We start from the raw sequence: 26,023 nt of genomic DNA on the forward strand, positions 1-26,023 counted from the left end.
GGCAGAGCCGGGAATCGAACCCGGACCTCCGGGGGTGGCAGCTAATCACGCTAACCACTACACCACAGAGGCGGACTTGTCACCTTTACTCCCAGGAATTAACCTCGTACATATTTCTGGCGTAGGCAAAGTGAACACCAGGGCCATGCGCCTCTGCAGAACTTGAAGTCTTGTTTCTCAATTTTTCGACTTCGTGACGGGTAATCAAAACCACGCCCTTCCGGGCGAATCGAGCGTGCATTTGCCACATCCGCTAGGCAGCTCTGATAATAACAACGTTGTTGCTTTTACGCTACACGAACTACTTTGACGATTTTGAGAGACAACGAGGTTCTCTTTTCTGGAATTCTTTATCATGCCAGTAAATCTACCGAGACTCGATTGGAGTGACTATGGTAGCTTCTCTCCTAGTTATCCAGGGTTCGAGTCCCATATTTGTTATGAATTCAGTTTGGTATGGAATTAATTCGTAATATTGCAACACAGTGAAGAAGAGAAGTGAGAAGTCTTGATCTTGCCCATTCTAGAAATATCCCTCCCACTTCAACTCCGTAAGCACGTGGTCCATGCCTCTTCTTTCCGATTGCAGCTTCAGTTTATTACAAAATGGACACCACTACGGCCTTCGCATCCACATGTAGTAATTTATCACATAGACTTGACTTGTAAGCATGCGGGGTGGTTGGCCAACATGTCAAAGCATGTTCATCATCATACGGTGTTCTGCCCAGTGGCAGGTCCCAGACTCTATCGCTATCTCCATCTCCTCCTGTCCAAGGCCTGTTCTTTGGTCATCTTTTACCGTCTATTCTTCACTTCGTTCACCGTTATTATTCTTCGACATCTTTTTCTTCTTCTCTTTCCACCGTACCTTCCATAGTTATTGTTAAAAGTCTTTTTCCACTCACAACGTGGACTATCCAGTTGGTTTTAATCTTTAAAACGATATTCAGAAGAATTCTGTATATTTTGACTCTTTCTTAGTAGGCTATTTCTTAGACGGACTGAGTAGCTCAGACGGTAGATCGCTCGTCTTCTGAGCCCAACTTGGCAGGTTCAATTCTGGCTGAGTCCGGTGGTATTTGAAGGTGCTCAAATACGTCAGCCTCGTGTCGGTAGATTTACCGGCACGTTTAAGAACTCCTGCGGGACCGACTTCCTCGGCGTCTCCAAAAACCGTAAAAGTAGTAATTAGTTGGGACGTAAGATCAATAACATTATTATTACTACATCTTAGTTTTTCACTCTCTCCACCCACAGCATTCCTTCGATTTTCCGCCATACCCAAATTTAAAAAGCTTCGATTCTAGCCTTATCCCCCTTCTTCATAGTCTACACTTCAGCACCGTATAAAAGAACACTCCATACGAAAAAATTTGCAAGTCTGTTCTAACACTATTCCACAGTAACAAGAACTTTTTGTGTGTCTGTTTATACTTCCTTCAAATTTATTGAAGACTGTGATTTTGCATGAATTTTATTTTAAGTTTATTTTAAGTTTTAAGTTTAAATTATTTACCATACGGTGAACGACTTGCTCATTAAAACACTCTAGAGTGGCCTTCGAAGATATGATGAGAATTCATCTGCCTGGACTCTTTTCAGTTCATTGTCGATTCGCCGGACGGAAAAAGGAGCGATGCTTTGGTCACTTATTTCAGTGTTGATTTGAGTTTTTCAATTGATTACCAAGCACAGCTTATTTCTTCATAAATTGGTCGATATTAGCAACCACTGCACGGTTTTGACTGTGAAGAACTTTGCCGTTTAATAGCTTTCTTACCGTCGCCTCTTCAACTCTGAATGTGTTCCCACAGCTCGGCGTTCTGGCTGATACGATGGCAACATATCCACTGCTGGCGATCGACTGTGAGAGAAGTACTAGAGCTGTAAGTCTGTAAGTCAGACATACTACGATTTAGTGTCCTGTATTTGCATGACTCTTTCTTGTACCTATGACATACTCCTCCGTGCTTTAGGCGTACTGGTGCCTTCGTAAGAGTACTTCGATGGAATAACTACTTCAAAAGATCCGATCGGAAGAATAAAATATGTAACACTTCTCTCGCGAGGGGTGTTGTTACCTTGGACATTGAACTACCTACACGGATTGATATTTCTGTGTTTCTTGTTTCCAGGCACTGTTCGAGCTGGAACTAGCGGGCTGTAACGAGATCACAGAGGCCGGTCTGTGGGCATGCCTCACTCCCCGGATCGTGTCCCTCACGCTCACCGACTGTATCAATGTGGCGGACGAGGCGGTGGGCGCCGTGGCGCAGCTCTTGCCGTCACTGTACGAGTTCTCTCTGCAGGCGTACCACGTAACGGATGTGGCGCTGGGCTACTTCTCACCCAAACAGAGCAATTCCCTCAGCATTCTGCGTCTGCAATCCTGTTGGGAGCTCACCAACCATGGTGTCGTCAATATAGGTGAGTCTCTTTATAACTTACAAGCAGTCTTTCAGTAATAATGTAAATCGGGTGGTAAAGGATACCACTAAAAATTCAAAGGGAGGAAATAAGAACTCTCAAGATTTGCGTATGGTTTTCTTATTTTACGTGTATCTGTAAGGGATGTATGAAAGTTCTTGAATGGTACGGATACGGTCCTGGAGCACGACATGAATGTGATTTAATCTAAAACAATAGTAAAGACACAATAAAATGAAGTGAGGTGATGCAGGAAATATCCGATTTGGTAAATGAAGTCCTGAAGGAAGTAGATGAAATTTGTAATCTGACTTATAGAATGATGTAAGAAGTAAGGACGACATAAAATGTAGACTAGCTCAAGCAGAGAAGACCCCTATTATTTAAAAAAGAATGTACTCTTCTAAAATAAATACTGTATACAGAATATTTTTTAAATAGTAAAGCAAATCAAGGGTGAAAGGATGTTAGCACAGTCTTGTAGAATGTGTTATGTTGAGTGCAGTTTCAGAAACAAATAGTGAATTTCGCAACGTCGCACTATAGTATACGTGGCCATGCCGTAAACAGTCTTGGGAGAGCCAACGTGCACATACACTGGCTGACAAAAGAAGTTACGCACCCAGAAGGTGTGGTCCAATATTATCCCATTTCAGTATACATACTCACCATTGGTGTGTGAGTAAATGATTAGGTTTACAAGGATCTGTAATGTGTAGAACGCTCGCCAGAGTGCATTCGGGATGGCACCGTCCTGTTGTCGGTAAGTTATTACTAGAGCCCTGCGCGGATATACAAAATAACATCCGCATCCGCGAATGGTTATCTGCGGATATTGTAAATATTTACCTACAGTATGTTACACTCAAAGTATTGAAACGGACAGATCTATTAGCATAACACAATAGGTCTGACATCTGGCACCACAACCCCTACAGTCACAAGTTTACGAGGGATTTTCTCTTGCGCCAACTACTGACTATTGACCTTTGTTCCTTCCTTCCACTAATTGCGGGCAGGAGCCGGTTAGGCTAAGGTCAGATTTACGGATTTATGGTGTCAAAGCTCTGTATATCACCATTCTTCCATACCACTGTCAAGGGTCGCCTAACTGCAAGCCATAGTAAGAGTATACCTGAGTGAAAATCAATGAACGCCATTATTTAGAAATTATCAGCAAAATTATCTGCACTGGCATACAGTTTGTATCCGCCAAGACAATCACGTCGCGGATATCCGCGGGTAAATCTAACGATATCCGCATCCGTGCAGGACTCTAGTTATTACCAGTCAACTGCTGTGAGACATGCAGTTAATCAAGACGTACAGAAAGGACTACGTACAGTACGAAGCACTCGCGATGCCTCGCAGATGCGCTGGACAGCCTATCGACCAACTGACAGCATTTGACAGCGGCTGCATTATGGGACTGCATGAGGCTGGTTGGACGTATCGTGCAATTGCCAGGCATGTGGGGGCATTCAGATGTCACAGTTGCGTGATGTTCGACTCAGTGGGTACACAAGGGCACTCAGTTACGTCGTGCAGGTTCGGGTCGACAATGAAGCACCACCCCGCTGAGCATTGCCGGATCCCATCGCGCGAACCGCGAACATATACTGGAAACTCTATAACATCCTGTGAGTTCCCACACAGTATCTCGACGATTCGCATCCGCCGGATTGGGGTCCTACCGCCCCATGCGTCGGTTGCCATTGACACCAAAACACCAACGCCTGCGTTTGGAGTGGTGCCTTGCCCGGGAGGCGTCGCATCATGCTCAGTGATGAGTCCCGCTTGTCCATAACCTCCGATGACCATCGTGTGCGCCAAGGAATTTAAGAGGCTTAAATCCAGTTAATAAGCATTATATTATCAAATGCTAAATCAGAGAATACCAATCAATCACTTTGTAGACAGGTCCGCGAGGTGTCGCCGGGTGACTCACGTCGAATTCCTCACGGCAGAGTGACTCACGGCGACAATCGTCGCAAGGTGGATTGCAGTTTCAGTACACACTTTACCACAGAACTTCAGCTCTGGCAGGGATGGCGAATACTGCTGCTATGTTCAGTTCAGAATCGTATTCCGATACCGAGTTTGTGTTCGAAACGGTATGTTACAGATTCAGCCGGTGCTCCACTTTTCATGTATTTTTGCTGTCTTCTGAGAGCATCTCTCAGCGTATGTCTCGGCCTCTATTTTAGCAGTTCGCCACAGAAATCTCAATGTTGTCACTACGCTGATCTATTGTCTTCAAATTTTTACGAAAAGGAACAACCTTGGAAAGCCGCAGTTTTTAACTACATCTTCTACCTACATCCATCTTTATAATTAGTGGGATTGTGGTGAATTTAGAGCACTGATTTTGTGGAAATATATACTTTCTTGTCTGCAACACTGAAATAGGGTCGTCTGTTGTGAAGCTAGCTACGATGTTAGAGTACGGTTAGACATTAATTCAGCCTACCTTCATCGACACTTTCTTCACGACAGTCACACGTAAAGTTCACCAGTCCATTCGCGCTCGCAGACACACTCCCAGAGGAAAAACACGGTGCTTTCATAGCTATCTGGAAAGGTTTTATGACGAAATAATTAGGTACCACCCTGCTTTTCTGGGAGGAATGCCATTCCAGGATATGAGATTAGGTTAGATGACGAAAAGGTTTTGCCTAACTTCCGTGGAGGCCATTTGCCGAGGCACAAAAATAATCTTACAGCACTTCAGATGGGTTAAGAACAGCAGCCATTTATCTCGTCATCAGAACAAGGAACAAAACGTAAGAAACTCAAGGTTTTCTCGGAGTACATGTGGTATAATTTTGAAGAGTCAAGGGCTAATCTAATGGCTGCGCATGCTATTTAAATAAGGCGGTGGGCGTGTATGAAATCTAGAGCACTTAGATTGACTGATTTCAAAGCTGGTTCGTCCTGAGTTTGGAATTTCGAGGTAGTTCACAAGATTGTTAGTCGCAAAGGTACGCCCTTGGTAACTTACAAAGATGCTTAGTCGCAAGAAAAAATTGAGAATTCTGTGACTGCACTTGATATTGAATTCAGTGACAAGATTGCCCCTAATGATTCATCAGCTCAAATAGTGAACACCGAGCAATCTGGATTTAATTATGACATTCACAGTGACCGCACACTATCTATCATTGGTGAAAGAGACACGATTCTCGGAGTGAAATCAGCATCTAGAATATCACGTTCGTATAAAATTCAGCTCATTGTATCCACATAAGATAAACGTCTCTTTCTTCACTTCCTCTCTCTCCCAATGCCGGAAGAGAATTTTTTCTGGTTTAGATCCATTTTCACTCCATCAACGAAATATGTTCGTAATTCCGGGTAAATCCATACATGTATCAACCATTCCAACTGGTGTAACTCCCCTCGTTCAGGTTTGGATGTTTAAGTATATGCAACGATAGTTAAAATTAGTAGAATAATTCTTATTTATAGCTTCCTGTCATATTCATTATTATATCAATATTTGTCTAACTTCATAAACATGTATAACCACAGCTGTGGGTAGCTAAAATTGGGTACAAAAAGCATTGATCACAGCTGAACTTTCCGTCGTATTTGATTTTGTACCATTATCATACCATATTCCTTGTTAGTCAATTATCGCCCGTGGTCGCTTGGTATTAAACTTCCTTCTTCTCTGTAAGTTCTAGAGTAGCGTAGCAAGTACATATGCATTCTATATCTGTTAGATCTTCTTCTACATTTGTTGCCACAGACTTTCTATCAACTGCATGCAACTTCACGTCGGGCAAGTTGCGGAATACGGCTCCTAGAAATGTAGATAGAATATCATGCGCAATGCAGTCACTTCACACAAGGTGATTAGGAACAAGTTTTATCTGACGAAACACTTCGAGAAAAGATTACAGTTGTTAAAACAATGTTTCTACAAAGTACTGGACAAGGAAAAATAGACCGGCACGCCATAGCAGAACGGTCATAGCGGTAGTAAGCTTATGTAATAGATGTCGTTTGTTCAAACGACCATAGTAATTCATTTCCTTCTTGAACTGTACTTTTTAAGCGGCCTCTAAGACTAAAACCTGTTATAAACAGAGTACAGTACGCTTCTTCTATCACTTTTATTATTATTATTATTATTATTATTATTATTATTATTATTATTATTAGGCTGACTCTTGTAGGCGGTAAAGGTGTCCTCAGTTATTTGAAAGGACGTGGGTTTGATTCCCTGTCACGAAGTCCACTTCTGGATTCACTGGGATTCACTCAACCTACACCAAACACTAATTAAATGTACTACTACTACTACTACTACTACTACTACTACTACTACTACTAATAATAATAATAATAATAATAATAATAATAATAATCATAATAATAACTTAACAATAATAATGTTATTTGTTGAACTCTTTTCAAATAGTCGTACATTTTAAGAGACGCCAGGTTTTTGGAATGTTTTTCCTACAGTAGTTCTTTAAAGTGCCGGAAGCCAAAGACTCAGAGTTGTTGCATTTAAACAAACTCGGACACCACCGACCACAGCTGAGATAGAAGCCGCTATCGTCGGAACAATACTCAAACCAATAAAACGGTTACGCCACCTACGTAGGCAGTTAAGCATATGCTGATGGTGATGATGATGATGATGATGATGATGATGATGATGATGATGATGATGATGATGAGGATGATAAACCAATCCTCATGGCGTAACAGCCCAGGACTAGTGCTGGGAGAGGAGGCAGTCCTCCGAGTGATTGAATCGGTAGTAGCAAGTGAAGCGCTCTACCGGTATTCTCCGGTACTACTGCGGAGAATTGCGGAGGTATACGGAGGGTGGCGGAGGAAACGGAGCGAGCGTGCTCTGCTCAATCAGACAAAACACTCCTTGCTGTCAGTTGCTGCGTGTGACGGGTGAACTTTCTGGCACCGTTAACTTCACTGTGTAGCTAATGCCACGAAAACCATCAGTTGTTTGGAATTTTTTCGATGCAGAATGCGATCGGCAGAAATCTGCCAAGTACAAATTATGTGCGCGTAGTTTTTCAACGGGAGGAGGCACATCTAATTTGTTTGATCATTTAAAGAGGAGTCATAAGCAGTGTTTGGAACCAACAACTGAGCTAAGTAGCGAGGTGTACGCCCCAGGCAGTGAAGAGCATAAGCGGCTGAATCGGAGTTTGGCTATGTTTGTTTCTATAGATAAGCAACCGCTCGACATTGTCCGGGATGAAGGCTTCAGGAAGTTTGTTAACGATTTAAATCCGAGGTATGAACTACCATGTCGCCGAACTCTGTCTGAGGTAGGTGGAAAATGAACTCATATTGCACCATTTATTGTACAGTATTACAATTAATTGCCAGCTATTTCTGTGATCGATACCTACATTATATTTATTTTTTCTTAGGGAATTCTAGGCGAAATATATGACGAAGTACGCAATAAGCTGAACATCGAACTGGCAGCAGCAAAACATGTCGCTTTAACGACGGACTGTTGGACATCCAATAGACAAGACCCGTACATAACTGTGACTGCCTATTTTATATCAGAGGCGTCAAATGCACTGATGTCCGCATGTCTGGCAACGGAAATTCTGGAAGGAAGTTATACCGCGGAGCATATCGCTAGCCGCTTGTCAGACATCATCAATTCTTGGCAGCTGTCTGGTAAAGTGCCAGCAATTACTACAGATAACGCTGCAAATATGGTAGCTGTGGTACGAAAGTTAAATATCCGCCATGTTCCCTGTGTAGCGCACACACTTAATTTGGCCATAAGTGATGTGGTAAAGAGCACGTTCCCTTTCCGTACGCTTTTGGATACTTGCTCAAATATTGTCACGCATTTCAAGTAAGTATGCCCACAACAGAAGTAAAAGTAAGATTAGGGTTCTAAGTTTCGAAATGTTAAACTCAAGGTATCGCCGAACTATGGCTTATAAAAATATATTTGCTCCACGCCTTCTCGCAACGCTGCTAGTTTTTGTTTCCTAATTTTTCTTCTAGGCAAAGTACTGTTGCAAGCCATAAATTAAAACATCAACAGTTAGAGTCCGGTAAGCAGCCACTCCGGCTTATTCAGTACTGTTCAGCCCGATGGAACAGTCAGCTTGCCATGATGCGCCGGCTGCTCGAGGTTAAGGACCAACTCATAGTGGCTCAGTCGGAACTTGTGAATGCGCCGCAAGCGCTATCAGGTGAGAATTACGAATACAGTGTAATGTATTGAAAATTCTGTCTTTTTGTAACATTTGAATATAATGTATGACCACAACTTTTTCCACCTGACGAATGGTTGACCTTAAAGGAGTGTGTAGCAATTCTAGACCCATTCGAAACGATGACTACCATGTTATCTGGAGAACTATACACCACGTGTTCTCACGTGATCCCTTTGGTGTAAGGAGTATTTATCTCTCTTTCTACGGAAGTAGAAAAACCAGCTACCACTGTCGGACAGATGGTCCTCGAAGCAAGTCTGAAAGCCGTAGCAACGCGACTTTTAGCATATGAAACTCTTTCTGTGACAAGGGCGGCAACTTTTCTTGATCCTAGGTATAAAAAGGATGGATTTCGAATACCAGATCATCCAGAAGAAGCACGAAAACAGGTTAGTGTTACTATTTTGAATGGAACAATAGCACAAACCAAGCATGTGACAATTTTTCAGGTTGAAGTCGATCTAAGGACTACGATCCAAAGGCGTGATAGGCTACAAGCAGCAGCAGAAAGTTCAGCATCGTTGGAAGAAAAGCCTGCTGCAGGAAGAAACGAAGGCAGACGTAATCTCTTAGCGTTTTTGGATGCAAAGCTGGCCCAGAAGCGACGTGTTGCGACGTCTACGTCGAATACCACTATACTCCTAAGGCAGTACGTGGAATTAGAGCCAGAGCATAGGTTGACTGACCCTGTTAAGTACTGGGCTCAAATGGCGAACCAATCGAATCCGCTTCATGAAATAGCTGGATACTACCTTTGTATTCCAGCTACCTCTGTCCCAGCGGAGAGAATGTTTTCTGCTGCCGGACAAATAATCACAGCAAGATGAAATGCTTTATCGCCAGAACGAGCAAACACTTTGCTTTTCTTACATGGAAACTCAAAATATTTCTTCAAGTAACGCATATAGCCTTGAACTTCGTTTCTTCTTGACTGAAACGTACGTTTATTATTTATTTATTTATTTATTTATTTATTTATTTATTTATTTATTTATTTATTTATTTATTTATGTGTTCGGTGTATAACTGTGTCTCCGAAGTAATTGGGGGCATTTATTATGGGGCTGCCTTTTTATAATATACTTCTCTTTAATATACCAAAAAATTATGAATTATTGTTACATTAAATGATGTATCGGTATTATATGATATACAGTAGTTTCTTCATTCAAAACAACACTACTACATCTGTTGCTTAAAAACGGTACCATACGTAGCAGTCCAACGACTTGGCCGCGTTAACACTCTACTTAAAATAGGTTATAGTAACACAAACTTCTCCGCTCCTACCGCTCCTTTCCTTGCATAACGGTTTTAGCGGAGGAAGCGGAGGCAACGGAGGTAATCGGAGGTACCGATTAATGTTGCGCGAACAACTGCTCTGCTCCTACCGCTCCTTTCCCAGCACTACCCAGGAGGGCCGTAAACTACCAAGCGACCGCAGCTCAGCCCGAAGGCCTCCAGATTACGAGGTGCCGCGTGGTCGGAACGAGAATCCTCTTGACCGTTATTGTTGGCATGATGATGCCATGAGGCAATATTTAGAACACTGGACATTACTCACGATCCGGCGACAGAGATGCATAAAATATTACAAGTGCCAGAATAATTCCAGAGCAACTACCCCTATTGTAAACTCAGCTTATTGCAATAAAATATACACATTTCGCAGAACACACAATATAATTACGAAACAGAACTTACCTCTGAACTAAAGTTGTCCCCAAATGAAGCAACCATCAAGAAAGCAATAGGCTATGTAAACGTTAATTACTACTCCGTGCAGTACTAGAAATTAATGTTGGCTAGTGTGGTATACTTGGAAACACCGAGCCGGAGCAATCAGTTGTCTCGATGTCAACAACGCTTCACTGTTTCGAAACAATGAGATTGCTTCGTGTGCCGTGTCGTATGAACGGAAACTCCAGTCGTTCCGTACATGGCAGCTACATCGATACTCCGAAGCAATGACGGTGCTTTGTTTATCCCCTCGCCTCTAAAGAAACTCTCCACGTGACATTGCCCTGAAGGTGAGGCGACACTCGTTAATGGACGCTTCATATTCCGAATCGCGAGTTAAATTACTAAAAGAACAATGTACTCCGCAATGTAAGGTCTTTTGTTTTACATAGAAAAAGGATATTATTGTTCTCAAAGCAGGGTCACACTGTAACAGAAAGACGCCCCAGTTTGTCAAGTGCCAAAGTTTCGAAAATTATGTTATGAAACTTCAATTTGAAGTATATTTTTAAACTGGATTAGGTCACGCCTGTTACTGTGCATATAATACCGATCTTGGACTCTTCTTAGCTTCCATTACCCATTTTATAATTATTCGAGTTAGTTCACTTACTTTTATTAGGTATGCTTTTGTAACTGGATTAATGATGATGATGAAGCTTGTTAAAGGTGCCTAACATCTACGGTCATCGGCCCTGTAACTGGATTAGATTAAGTTTGATATTGTATATATAATTATTATTTTGAACTCTTCTTAAATTTAATTAATTACTTTATAATTATTCAAATTAGTTAGGGCCGTTTGCAGAAACGATGACTAGTTTTAAGCCTTAGACAACATCTACCTAAACAACGTCTACATCGAGCACGATCTTCCATTGCATAAACAATATTTAGCCGATGTTTAACTAGACATCATTTGAGCGCCAGTCAGCTGTTTGTCTTCCAACACATAACTCAAATATAACTAAGCATGAGCATGACGTGCCCACAGATAAGAGTATCGCTTTCGGTGGAATTAAATCTCGTAACATTATCGACACTAAAGCGACACACCACCGTATGGGGAAGTGTATCTTTGATTATAGCGTTGTTACAGTGAGTGTAATCTACTCATAAATACGGTAGCTTCGACGAAGGAGAGATGAAGCAATAGTCACGTTTAACCGAGTGTGTTGTACGGGCCGTATAGATGTAGCTTGCATTCTGGAGATCGTAGGTTCGAAACGCATCATCGGCAGCCCTGAATATTGTTTTCGGTAGTTTCCCTATTTTTACACCAGGCAAATACTAGGGCTGTTATTATGGCCACGGCTTTTCTTCCCCAGTCCTATCCTTTAAACAATAATCACCACCATCACCACCATCACCACCACTTGTCTTTTCCTATCTGATAGTTGCCGAAAACTTATACGATTATATACATATACAACCACAAACAACCTACTTTTTAGTTTTCACTATTATGTGTGTTTACTTGGCAGTAAATATAAGTGAGTCCCTCCCGGTTGATGTACCTCTATGTGACAGCACTCTGACGATAGGGACACGTAATTCTGACATGTATGTAGACGAAGTGACCTATAATTCCATGGAAATTACCCCATGTATGTAATAAAATATATCGGTTGTCAAGAATTGTATTCAAATTGACAGTTACCGGACTGTCCCTTTGTCAGTCTCAAGAAAGAAGTCTCTCGAAAAGCGAAACCTTATTTTAAGATCTATCTCCCCGTACATGTCAAAATAATTGCAGCGATATAGCAGCGGACGACCCACAGAGAGGCCGTCGGACTAACATTTCTTCCCGGAATCGTCTCAACATGATAATACAAATGTTTCATGGTACAGGAAGTCCAGTTATTACGTGAGGAGGACTACACACGGCGAGTACAGTTTGCGCAGTGGTATTTACAACAATGCATACTCCAGCCACAATGTTCGAGGCTGGTGCTATGCAAGGATGAATGCACTTTTACTGGAGACGGCGTATAAAACTTACACAACATACGTCTTTAGGCAGACGAAAATCGGCATACGCAGGTGATTCGAATTCACCAACAAATATGGGCTGGGATAATTGGTGACTGTATCATTAGGCCATATCTACTGCCAAACAGGACAGATCTACCTGACATTTATTAGATATGTTTTACCTACCCTATTGGATGAAGTGCCACTAAAAATTTTTGGCAGGTAATGTGGCTGCAACACGTCTCATATCCAAATCGATGGATTGGTAAAGGTGGATCAGTTCCATGGGAAGCACGGTCGCCTGATTTGACACCTCTCGACTACTTTCTGTGGGGTAGTATGAAGTTTATGGTATATGACACTCCTGTAACGTCTGCGGAAGACCTTATTGCTTTAGTCCACGGAGCGATTGAAAATTTTCAAGGACAACTGCACGTATTGGGTCATGTGCGAAGGGCTCAGCACCGCCGACGTAGGCTCTGCAGTGATGTAGGAGGTACACAGGTCGAACCCCGTTTGTAATGAGCTCGATGTGCTACTCAAATTGGGTTTATTGAAGACATGTGGAACGCACACCCATCTCACACTTCGATGCGCTACAACGTTCAAGCCGTGCGTTTCTGGATATGGGTTCCTTCTTGAAAACCGATCAGTTTGCCTTCCCGCACAACATACTAAGAGTTGTCGGTGCTTTTTGTGGGACACCCTGTATACTGGTACTGTTATATGTACATAATCTATTTATCATACTGTCCCTCGTACACTTGCTCATTAAATATTCATATTTTATCGTTATCAGAACGTCAAACAGTGAATCGAACGAACAGGTATGAAGCGTGGTTAATGTTTCACCACGCTATCACGAAATACTGCTTCTCTTCCAGTCCGAGAAGGAAGTGCGCCGTGTGTCGACGCACTGCTTGGATGCAGTTCGCTGTGCCGTATATAATGTTTCGAAATTGCCAGCAGTGTCGCTTCGCCCTTCTTTGCTAGAAATGGCACACTGAATTATTTTTGTCCCATATAGTAGACACTGTGCCTTCACAAAGACACAAAGCACTGTTTGAACGTCGGCGTAGACCGAGGGACAGGTATGCGCTGTAAGACGACCGTTATCGTATCTCATAGACGAACCGAAAACTCGAACACTCCTGGCACTATAAACCATGCGCTAACTAACTAACTAACTAACTAACTAACTAACTAACTAACTAACTAACTAACTAACTAACTAACTAACTAACTAACTAACTAACTAACTAACTAACTAACTAACTAACTAACTAACTAACTAACTAACTAACTAACTAACTAACTAACTAACTAACTAACTAACTAACTAACTAACTAACTAACTAACTAACTAACTAACTAACTAACTAACTAACTAACTAACTAACTAACTAACTAACTAACTAACTAACTAACTAACTAACTAACTAACTAACTAACTAACTAACTAACTAACTAACTAACTAACTAACTAACTAACTAACTAACTAACTAACTAACTAACTAACTAACTAACTAACTAACTAACTAACTAACTAACTAACTAACTAACTAACTAACTAACTAACTAACTAACTAACTAACTAACTAACTAACTAACTAACTAACTAACTAACTAACTAACTAACTAACTAACTAACTAACTAACTAACTAACTAACTAACTAACTAACTAACTAACTAACTAACTAACTAACTAACTAACTAACTAACTAACTAACTAACTAACTAACTAACTAACTAACTAACTAACTAACTAACTAACTAACTAACTAACTAACTAACTAACTAACTAACTAACTAACTAACTAACTAACTAACTAACTAACTAACTAACTAACTAACTAACTAACTAACTAACTAACTAACTAACTAACTAACTAACTAACTAACTAACTAACTAACTAACTAACTAACTAACTAACTAACTAACTAACTAACTAACTAACTAACTAACTAACTAACTAACTAACTAACTAACTAACTAACTAACTAACTAACTAACTAACTAACTAACTAACTAACTAACTAACTAACTAACTAACTAACTAACTAACTAACTAACTAACTAACTAACTAACTAACTAACTAACTAACTAACTAACTAACTAACTAACTAACTAACTAACTAACTAACTAACTAACTAACTAACTAACTAACTAACTAACTAACTAACTAACTAACTAACTAACTAACTAACTAACTAACTAACTAACTAACTAACTAACTAACTAACTAACTAACTAACTAACTAACTAACTAACTAACTAACTAACTAACTAACTAACTAACTAACTAACTAACTAACTAACTAACTAACTAACTAACTAACTAACTAACTAACTAACTAACTAACTAACTAACTAACTAACTAACTAACTAACTAACTAACTAACTAACTAACTAACTAACTAACTAACTAACTAACTAACTAACTAACTAACTAACTAACTAACTAACTAACTAACTAACTAACTAACTAACTAACTAACTAACTAACTAACTAACTAACTAACTAACTAACTAACTAACTAACTAACTAACTAACTAACTAACTAACTAACTAACTAACTAACTAACTAACTAACTAACTAACTAACTAACTAACTAACTAACTAACTAACTAACTAACTAACTAACTAACTAACTAACTAACTAACTAACTAACTAACTAACTAACTAACTAACTAACTAACTAACTAACTAACTAACTAACTAACTAACTAACTAACTAACTAACTAACTAACTAACTAACTAACTAACTAACTAACTAACTAACTAACTAACTAACTAACTAACTAACTAACTAACTAACTAACTAACTAACTAACTAACTAACTAACTAACTAACTAACTAACTAACTAACTAACTAACTAACTAACTAACTAACTAACTAACTAACTAACTAACTAACTAACTAACTAACTAACTAACTAACTAACTAACTAACTAACTAACTAACTAACTAACTAACTAACTAACTAACTAACTAACTAACTAACTAACTAACTAACTAACTAACTAACTAACTAACTAACTAACTAACTAACTAACTAACTAACTAACTAACTAACTAACTAACTAACTAACTAACTAACTAACTAACTAACTAACTAACTAACTAACTAACTAACTAACTAACTAACTAACTAACTAACTAACTAACTAACTAACTAACTAACTAACTAACTAACTAACTAACTAACTAACTAACTAACTAACTAACTAACTAACTAACTAACTAACTAACTAACTAACTAACTAACTAACTAACTAACTAACTAACTAACTAACTAACTAACTAACTAACTAACTAACTAACTAACTAACTAACTAACTAACTAACTAACTAACTAACTAACTAACTAACTAACTAACTAACTAACTAACTAACTAACTAACTAACTAACTAACTAACTAACTAACTAACTAACTAACTAACTAACTAACTAACTAACTAACTAACTAACTAACTAACTAACTAACTAACTAACTAACTAACTAACTAACTAACTAACTAACTAACTAACTAACTAACTAACTAACTAACTAACTAACTAACTAACTAACTAACTAACTAACTAACTAACTAACTAACTAACTAACTAACTAACTAACTAACTAACTAACTAACTAACTAACTAACTAACTAACTAACTAACTAACTAACTAACTAACTAACTAACTAACTAACTAACTAACTAACTAACTAACTAACTAACTAACTAACTAACTAACTAACTAACTAACTAACTAACTAACTAACTAACTAACTAACTAACTAACTAACTAACTAACTAACTAACTAACTAACTAACTAACTAACTAACTAACTAACTAACTAACTAACTAACTAACTAACTAACTAACTAACTAACTAACTAACTAACTAACTAACTAACTAACTAACTAACTAACTAACTAACTAACTAACTAACTAACTAACTAACTAACTAACTAACTAACTAACTAACTAACTAACTAACTAACTAACTAACTAACTAACTAACTAACTAACTAACTAACTAACTAACTAACTAACTAACTAACTAACTAACTAACTAACTAACTAACTAACTAACTAACTAACTAACTAACTAACTAACTAACTAACTAACTAACTAACTAACTAACTAACTAACTAACTAACTAACTAACTAACTAACTAACTAACTAACTAACTAACTAACTAACTAACTAACTAACTAACTAACTAACTAACTAACTAACTAACTAACTAACTAACTAACTAACTAACTAACTAACTAACTAACTAACTAACTAACTAACTAACTAACTAACTAACTAACTAACTAACTAACTAACTAACTAACTAACTAACTAACTAACTAACTAACTAACTAACTAACTAACTAACTAACTAACTAACTAACTAACTAACTAACTAACTAACTAACTAACTAACTAACTAACTAACTAACTAACTAACTAACTAACTAACTAACTAACTAACTAACTAACTAACTAACTAACTAACTAACTAACTAACTAACTAACTAACTAACTAACTAACTAACTAACTAACTAACTAACTAACTAACTAACTAACTAACTAACTAACTAACTAACTAACTAACTAACTAACTAACTAACTAACTAACTAACTAACTAACTAACTAACTAACTAACTAACTAACTAACTAACTAACTAACTAACTAACTAACTAACTAACTAACTAACTAACTAACTAACTAACTAACTAACTAACTAACTAACTAACTAACTAACTAACTAACTAACTAACTAACTAACTAACTAACTAACTAACTAACTAACTAACTAACTAACTAACTAACTAACTAACTAACTAACTAACTAACTAACTAACTAACTAACTAACTAACTAACTAACTAACTAACTAACTAACTAACTAACTAACTAACTAACTAACTAACTAACTAACTAACTAACTAACTAACTAACTAACTAACTAACTAACTAACTAACTAACTAACTAACTAACTAACTAACTAACTAACTAACTAACTAACTAACTAACTAACTAACTAACTAACTAACTAACTAACTAACTAACTAACTAACTAACTAACTAACTAACTAACTAACTAACTAACTAACTAACTAACTAACTAACTAACTAACTAACTAACTAACTAACTAACTAACTAACTAACTAACTAACTAACTAACTAACTAACTAACTAACTAACTAACTAACTAACTAACTAACTAACTAACTAACTAACTAACTAACTAACTAACTAACTAACTAACTAACTAACTAACTAACTAACTAACTAACTAACTAACTAACTAACTAACTAACTAACTAACTAACTAACTAACTAACTAACTAACTAACTAACTAACTAACTAACTAACTAACTAACTAACTAACTAACTAACTAACTAACTAACTAACTAACTAACTAACTAACTAACTAACTAACTAACTAACTAACTAACTAACTAACTAACTAACTAACTAACTAACTAACTAACTAACTAACTAACTAACTAACTAACTAACTAACTAACTAACTAACTAACTAACTAACTAACTAACTAACTAACTAACTAACTAACTAACTAACTAACTAACTAACTAACTAACTAACTAACTAACTAACTAACTAACTAACTAACTAACTAACTAACTAACTAACTAACTAACTAACTAACTAACTAACTAACTAACTAACTAACTAACTAACTAACTAACTAACTAACTAACTAACTAACTAACTAACTAACTAACTAACTAACTAACTAACTAACTAACTAACTAACTAACTAACTAACTAACTAACTAACTAACTAACTAACTAACTAACTAACTAACTAACTAACTAACTAACTAACTAACTAACTAACTAACTAACTAACTAACTAACTAACTAACTAACTAACTAACTAACTAACTAACTAACTAACTAACTAACTAACTAACTAACTAACTAACTAACTAACTAACTAACTAACTAACTAACTAACTAACTAACTAACTAACTAACTAACTAACTAACTAACTAACTAACTAACTAACTAACTAACTAACTAACTAACTAACTAACTAACTAACTAACTAACTAACTAACTAACTAACTAACTAACTAACTAACTAACTAACTAACTAACTAACTAACTAACTAACTAACTAACTAACTAACTAACTAACTAACTAACTAACTAACTAACTAACTAACTAACTAACTAACTAACTAACTAACTAACTAACTAACTAACTAACTAACTAACTAACTAACTAACTAACTAACTAACTAACTAACTAACTAACTAACTAACTAACTAACTAACTAACTAACTAACTAACTAACTAACTAACTAACTAACTAACTAACTAACTAACTAACTAACTAACTAACTAACTAACTAACTAACTAACTAACTAACTAACTAACTAACTAACTAACTAACTAACTAACTAACTAACTAACTAACTAACTAACTAACTAACTAACTAACTAACTAACTAACTAACTAACTAACTAACTAACTAACTAACTAACTAACTAACTAACTAACTAACTAACTAACTAACTAACTAACTAACTAACTAACTAACTAACTAACTAACTATTATCTCCATAAATGGACGTGTAAAATACGAAAGTCTATCGCCACAAAAAGGAAACTATGTCACAACCGAACGAGTTTGCTACGCTGTTCGCGTAGCAGTGAGCTTGTATTTGGGAGATAGAGGGTTCAAATCCCACTGTCGGTACCGCATAATATGATTCTTCTGTGGTTTCCCATTTTCTCACTAAGCAGTTGATGGGGATGTGCCATAATATATTAACGATACGATCTTTTCCTATCCCATCGTCACCATACGATCTGTCCGTGACGATGCGACGTAAAAATAATCATAGATCACATGTCGTCGAAAAAAGTCAAAGTGACGTCTAGTTTGAGAGTGAGAAAATGGCGCAATTAATACATCTGCGGCTTTACGTCGAGTGTCCAATTGGCTCAGTTGTAGTTGCTCGCTCAGTCCTGAATTCCGAGGTCGAAGATTCGTACGTTGTTTTTTTTTCTTTTCCACTTAACATTTCACTTACTGTTATTCGTTTTTACTATCGCTGACATTAGTTCTGTTTTTCGTTCCTATTTGCTAACGTGTGTTAGCATTTCGATCTGATGTCATCCAGGCTACCTGCGCGTCAATTTCGACGTTTCGCTTTATTTTACCAGATAGCAGAGTAACTGGATCCCTTTTGGGGTGCTATGACAAAATTTTTACTTCATTTTATCGGGTATATTGCAGTGATCCTTTACATACTGACGTACGACACGGAGCATCGAATGGATCTTTTACATACTTCAAAAATCCTTCTATCTCGACCGGGTTGAACTCACGATCTTGGGATTCAAAGACAGAGAAGTCTGCCGTGGACCATGAAGGTCTCGGTTGTCAGGTGAATGTAGTTTGGGGAAGCGTAGTTTTCTCCGAAGAGACATGCATCTCAACTGACTGGTAGGGCCGTGTCAGAGTGTATCGTGAGCCTGGTGCCGGATATGACCCACGCTATGTGAACTGGTGTCGAAACTCGGGACGAATTAGCGTTTCAAACCAGGGCTGGATCTCCCGCGATGACGTTGGCGTGTTGGAGCGCAGTCACGGACGCTCCATAACGTTTACCCTAAGTATTCGTTTTCCATAAGGATGTTCGGCTCCATGGCTGAATGGTTAGCGTGATGGCCTTTTGTCACAGGGGTCTCGGGTTCGATTCCCGGCAGGGTCGGGAATGTTAACCATAATTGGTTAATTTCGCTGGCACGGGGGCTTTATCAACATTTCATCATCATCATCATCATCACGATGCGCAGGTCACCTGCGGGTATCAAATCAAAATATCTGCATCTGGCGAGCCGAACTTGTCCCCGGAAACTCCCGACACTAAAAGCCATACGCCATTTCCTTTTTCCCATCCGGGTAATCATCCTGCGCATGAGTTTGAAGTCATTCATTTGTGGTTTCAGATGAGGCCCGACGTCACGGTTTTAGATTGGTCTCAGAACGTGAACGCCATCGGCAACGTATGGGCGATGTTAAAACGATGAAGGCTCAATGTCTACTACACAGATGAGCCTCCGAGGTGTGCAGACCAATTTCGGATAAAATCAGGGTCTAGGAAGATGTCGGCTAGGACGTGGACTATTTTCACAATTTGGTAGACTCCATGCTGCGGAGAATTTAAAGAACTTGGAATGTCCAGGTCATGTGGAAAAGGTCTTAGGTCGGCATGCTTGTTTGTTATGCTTTTATGTTCCTTTCTGTTATTTTGCGGGAGAAATATTAATGTTCCTCGTGTTACTTTACTCTGTTCCATAGGCCAGGCAAGATCTAAAACTAGTCTACTGGCTGTGCGGCACAAATATTTATCCACTTACTGTTTACTTGGTTATAAGGACGGCTGTGTCCACCTCTGTGGTGTAGTGGTTCGTGTGATTAGCCTGTCATCCTCGGAGGCCCATGTTCGATTCCCAGCTCTGTCACGAAATTTGAAAAGTAGTACGAGTGCTAGAATGGGGTCCACTCAGCCGCGGGAGGTCAACTGAGTAGCGGGGGATTCGATTCCCATCTCAGCCATCCTCGAATTGGTTTCCCGTGGTTTCCCACTTCTCCTCCAGGCAAATGTCAGGATGGTAGCTACCTTAAGGCCAAGGCCGATTCCTTCCCTCTTGCTTATCTATCCCTTCCGATCTTCCCATCCCCCGCAAGGCCCTAGATCGGCATAGCAGGTTTGGCCGCCCGAGCGAGGTCCTGGTCCTCCTTCTCAGTTTTATCTCCTGATCCAAAACGCTTCAGAACTCTGCTCTTGAGACGGTAGAGGTAGGATCCCTCGCTACGTCCGCCGGAAAAACCAACCCAGGTGGATAAACAAATTAAGAAAGAAAGAAAATCAGGACTGCTGTAAGACAATTACATCGCCTGTGACGACACTAAAAATATTAAAGGCGGTAGAGGAGTTCGAACTGGCGTTCTCCTGCGTGAGGACGCATGGTCCAGACGCCTGAGCTGCGGAGACACGTTGGAAAAAATGACCACATTCCTCTCTTATATGCCCGGCCCTGCCTAATATTAACCCCGAGGAGTTCTTCATGTACAATAAATATGTAAATCAAAATTGTTGTTTTGCTAGTTGTTTTACGTCGCACCGACACAGATAGGTCTTATGGCGACGATGGGATAGGAAAGGCCTAGCAGTTGGAAGGAAGCGGCCGTGACCTTAATTAAGGTACAGCCCCAGCATTTGCCTGGTGTGAAAATGGGAAACCACGAGAAACTATCTTCAGGGCTGCCGATAGTGGGATTCGAACCCACTATCTCCCGGATGCAAGCTCACAGCCGCGTGCCCCTGACCGCACGGCCAACTCGCCCGGTAATCAAAATTGTCCTAGCGTTAGTATATTGAAGATGTATTAAACACACTGTGTACAAATAATGGTTTCACAAATTTCCTGACGTCTGCATAATACGCCAGTGAATTAGTCTTTTCTAGACGCAATAGTATATGATACTGTTCACATCGCTGTCCACAGAGGCTGCAGAAGCAATGAGACGATGCCTGGTAAAATCCTCTTTGGCCACAGATCCTGTAATGGAAGCCGTGATCCGCAGTCCTGGTGAACACGAGCCGCATTTCAAAGTTAGGCTTCCTCCATTCGCTTGAATTAAGGATGGACGTTGGGCAGACGTGCTAATCAATGCTCGCAGCTCTCTTGTCACTTTTTCTGACGTCAGATTCATATTCTGCTGTATTTTCTAGACCGTTGATCTGTACTGGATCCCTGATAAAGAAGTCTGTGTCAGCCACTCGATACACAAGTCGGGTCAATGCTGTTTTCGTTAGACAAAGGGCCCCTTTTAAGCATGCGGCTTTAGCCTAACTGCCTCCAGTCTCTTCAAGTTTGCAGGTATAAGATAGAGCCATATCTTACTGAATGCATAGCAGATAATTGTCTGTCTTAATATAGAGGCGCAAAGCTGTTCCTAGGGAGAGTTTCTCAATTTTGATGATGATGCTTGTTGTTTAAAGGGGCCTAACATCGAAGGTCATCGGCGCTTTTTCAATTTTCTTTATATATATCAAAGATTGTTTTAACCGCAGTTGTGCATGATTCTTCTATATTTTTGCTGAAGGTTTTCGTTAAATGGAAGGTTATTCCCAAATATTTATAGGAGTTCACCAATTCCAGACAATCATTGCCGCAAGAGAAAACACTTGTTTTTGGTATGTTCCCTCGACGCCTAAATTTCATAATATTTGTTTTGCTTGTATCAATTTCTAATCCATTCTGTTTTTCACATAAATAAACCTCTCCAATTCTCCTTATAAAACGATTTTCATTTTTGACAGCACGGATTCGTCCCGGAACTTAACACGTGATGGCTATACTGGGTGATTCTCTTGCGCTTACTAATTTTGTTTTATGCAACCCAACAAACGTGTGAAAACATCGTAAGGTCGATATTTCTATAGTGGCATCCGTGATACCAATGTCCCGTAAGCTCAGTATGCAAGCGATTATGAAATGGAAATGAAATGGCGTATGGCTTTTAGTGCCGGGAGTGTCCGAGGACAAGTTCGGCTCGCCAGATGCAGGTCTTTTGATTTGACACCCGTAGGTGACCTGCGCGTCGTGATGAGGATGAAATGATGATTAAGACGACACATACACCCAGTCCCCGTGCCAGGGAAATTAACCAATTAAGATTAAAATTCCCGACCCTGGCGGGAATCGAACCCGGGACCCCTGTGGCCAAAGGCCAGCACGCTAACCATTTAGCCATGGAGCCGGACCAAGCGATTATGAGCACGTCCGACAGTTGCTATAGTCCGTTCGAAACACATTGCAACAATGAAATAATGTATTTACATCAATCTACCATGTTACTATGTTAATATGTCGTGCATAGTGACCGGATATAGCAAAGCGCAAACATGATGCTTAAGTCGAGGTTACAGTGTCGCGAAGGGCATATGAAATAGTGAAGTGACGGAGTAATGACATGTAATCTGTTGTCAGTAAGAGCATACTCACCGTTCGACCATATCGCATGTGTTTAGATGCCAGCCTAGCAATTAACGGAAATTATCACTGATGGTTCGAATCCTATATCTTTCAACTTTTTTGCATCAGACACAGGCCAGTGTATGCCACATGCAAACAGTAGAAGGCCACTGTTATTAAAATTGTGCGCTGCACTGTTCTTCGGCTTGAATAAGCACCTTCAGTCATTCGTCAAGCTTTCCACGGATGAATACGTGGACATGCTCCTGAACTATGGGGAAACAAGGAAAAATGCGTACCAGGCACTATGTCTTTACCAGGAAAGGTATCCAGACAGGTGACATCCGATTGCAAAGACTTTCAGTAGTATTGAAAGACGTGTGCGGACAGCAGGCTTGATTCAAAAAGTACCATCTGTCCGAGAGAAAACTGTAAAAAATCTGGCGAGAATGAGGAGGCAGTCTTGGACAGAGGTAGATGCTGATTTTAAGAGAAAATATGCACATGGATGAAATAAGTGAGAATCTCGAAATACGGATGGATAGAATGAGCATAAATCCGGAAAGAATAGAAAAGGATGATCATTAATTTCATCACTACACCATTAAATACATTGCTAGCCTTTTCTAGGAATTAAGCAATGCATGTATCACTTTCAACGAAAATTCATTGATGTATTTCATTCAATACTGTACCCTAGATGACAGAACATTTCTGGTCAGAGTTCTAAGCTGAAATATAATCACATAGCGGTTTTTCTAGGCGCAACGAAGATATAGATAGGAATTTGTTCAATATTGTTATCGCTTTTAGTAGGAAGCATTTCTGCTCCGTGATATCTGAGCTCTCTTCATCATGTACAAATTGCCCACGAGAGCGACTTTGAAGATGACAGCAGGGCTGTTATCGGTATTTAGCGAAGCGCTGTCTGCCTTTGGCATTAGCTGTGATGTACAATGGAGAGCACTCTTCAGCACGTCATCGACCGCGTGGTTTATTTCATATGTTCTTGAATGCGAGCTGAATTTACTGGCTAGAGATGTCAAGCTAGAATAGGACCGATTATATATTTCTCATTTATCAATATTTCAATTATCCTATTCAGAATCGTGATATACAGTAGATGGGAAGTAAAATACCTTCAGTTCCTCACGTAAAATAAATTTCTTTTTAGGCACGTTAGATGTCATTTTTATTAGAATATGTGATTTCTATAATAATAATAATAATAATAATAATAATAATAATAATAATAATAATAATAATAATAATAATAATAATAATAATGGGGTCCGCTCTGTGGTGTAGTGGTTATTATGATTAGCTGCCACCCCCAGAGGCCCGGGTTCAATTCCCGGCTCTGACACGAAATTTGGAAAGTGGTACGAGGGGTGGAACGGGGTCCACTCAGTCTTGGGAGCTCAACTGAGTAGAGGAGGGTTCTATTCCCACCTCAGCCTTCCTCGAAGTGGTTTTCCACGGTTTCCCACTTCTCCTCCAGGCAAATGCCGGGATGGTACCTAACTTAAGGCCACGGCCGCTTCCTTCCCTCTTCCTTGTCCATCCCTTCCAATCTTCCCATTTCCACACAAGGCCCCTCTTCAGTATAGCAGGTGAGGCTGCCTGGAAGAGGTACTGGTCCTTATGCTTAGTTGTATACCCGACCCAAAGTCTCACGCTCCAGGACACTGCCCTTGAGGCGGGAGAGGTGAGACCCCTCGCTGAGTCAGAGGAAAAGACCAACCCTGGAGGGTAAACAGATTAAGAAGGAAATAATAATAATAATAATAATAATAATAATAATAATAATAATAATAATAATAATAATAATAATAATAATAATAATAATAATAATAATGGTGCTGTATCTTAAGGCAACGATTGCTTCTTTCCCACTCCTAGCCCTTTCCTCTCTCGTCGCCGTTTTACGACCTATCTGTGTCGGTGCGACGTAAAGCAGCTTGTAAAAGTAAAATTCCTTAGCTCACCGACTATTACCGGCCGAAGTTCTAAGCTGAATTATTTCTCGTGGCAATTTTCGTACGAAAAGTATGTCGTGTAATACTGAGTTCCTCTGTTCAGACAAACATATCTCAATTACTGGAAGGTCTAGGAAGCTATAAGTTTACATGGAGGTAGTTCCTAGCCCGTAAGGGTGCAACAATACTTTGATACCGTAAGGAGTTCATGCTTTATCTAGTGGTTCCATTTAGAATGAAGGATTCACCACAGTGGATCAAGAAGTGATCGAAAGGTTTGAAAGTCTTGAAGGCCCAGGAAGCTTTCCGTCAGGATGCTTGGAACTCGTAAGGCGTAACATGTAACTGTGACAAAATATTCCCTTGAGGATCCCAAAGTAAGCGATTGAGAAAAAAGAAGACCTGAAATTTCATTTCCATTCTTACACTGACTTTCATTTCACACTCAAAAGATGAGAGTTCCCACATCCCAGCTTTTGTTATTGCAGTCAATAAAATTAAAGGCCTTCCTTCACCAACGTGGGATTGCTACTTAGAGAGTCGATATTTTCACATAGCAAGCTGGAGGTTGCACTTATCAGAACGAAATCCAAAGACAATTTTCATTCAAGGTAATGAAGAAAAAGACCATA

General features: G+C 39.0%; 1 protein-coding gene across 1 annotated transcript in view; it reads left to right on the forward strand.

Annotated features, from left to right (window-relative positions):
• LOC136874502 (F-box/LRR-repeat protein 16) overlaps positions 1 to 26,023 on the forward strand; it is a 1,254,627-nt gene that overhangs the window by 544,948 nt on the left and 683,656 nt on the right. Inside the window, exon 2 of the mRNA XM_068227625.1 lies at positions 2,139 to 2,430. Coding sequence (XP_068083726.1) covers positions 2,139 to 2,430 — 292 coding nt within the window. The remainder of the gene's footprint in view (positions 1 to 2,138; positions 2,431 to 26,023) is intronic.

Source organism: Anabrus simplex, chromosome 5 (genome assembly GCF_040414725.1).
Source record: "Anabrus simplex isolate iqAnaSimp1 chromosome 5, ASM4041472v1, whole genome shotgun sequence".
Lineage (NCBI taxonomy): Eukaryota > Metazoa > Arthropoda > Insecta > Orthoptera > Tettigoniidae > Anabrus > Anabrus simplex.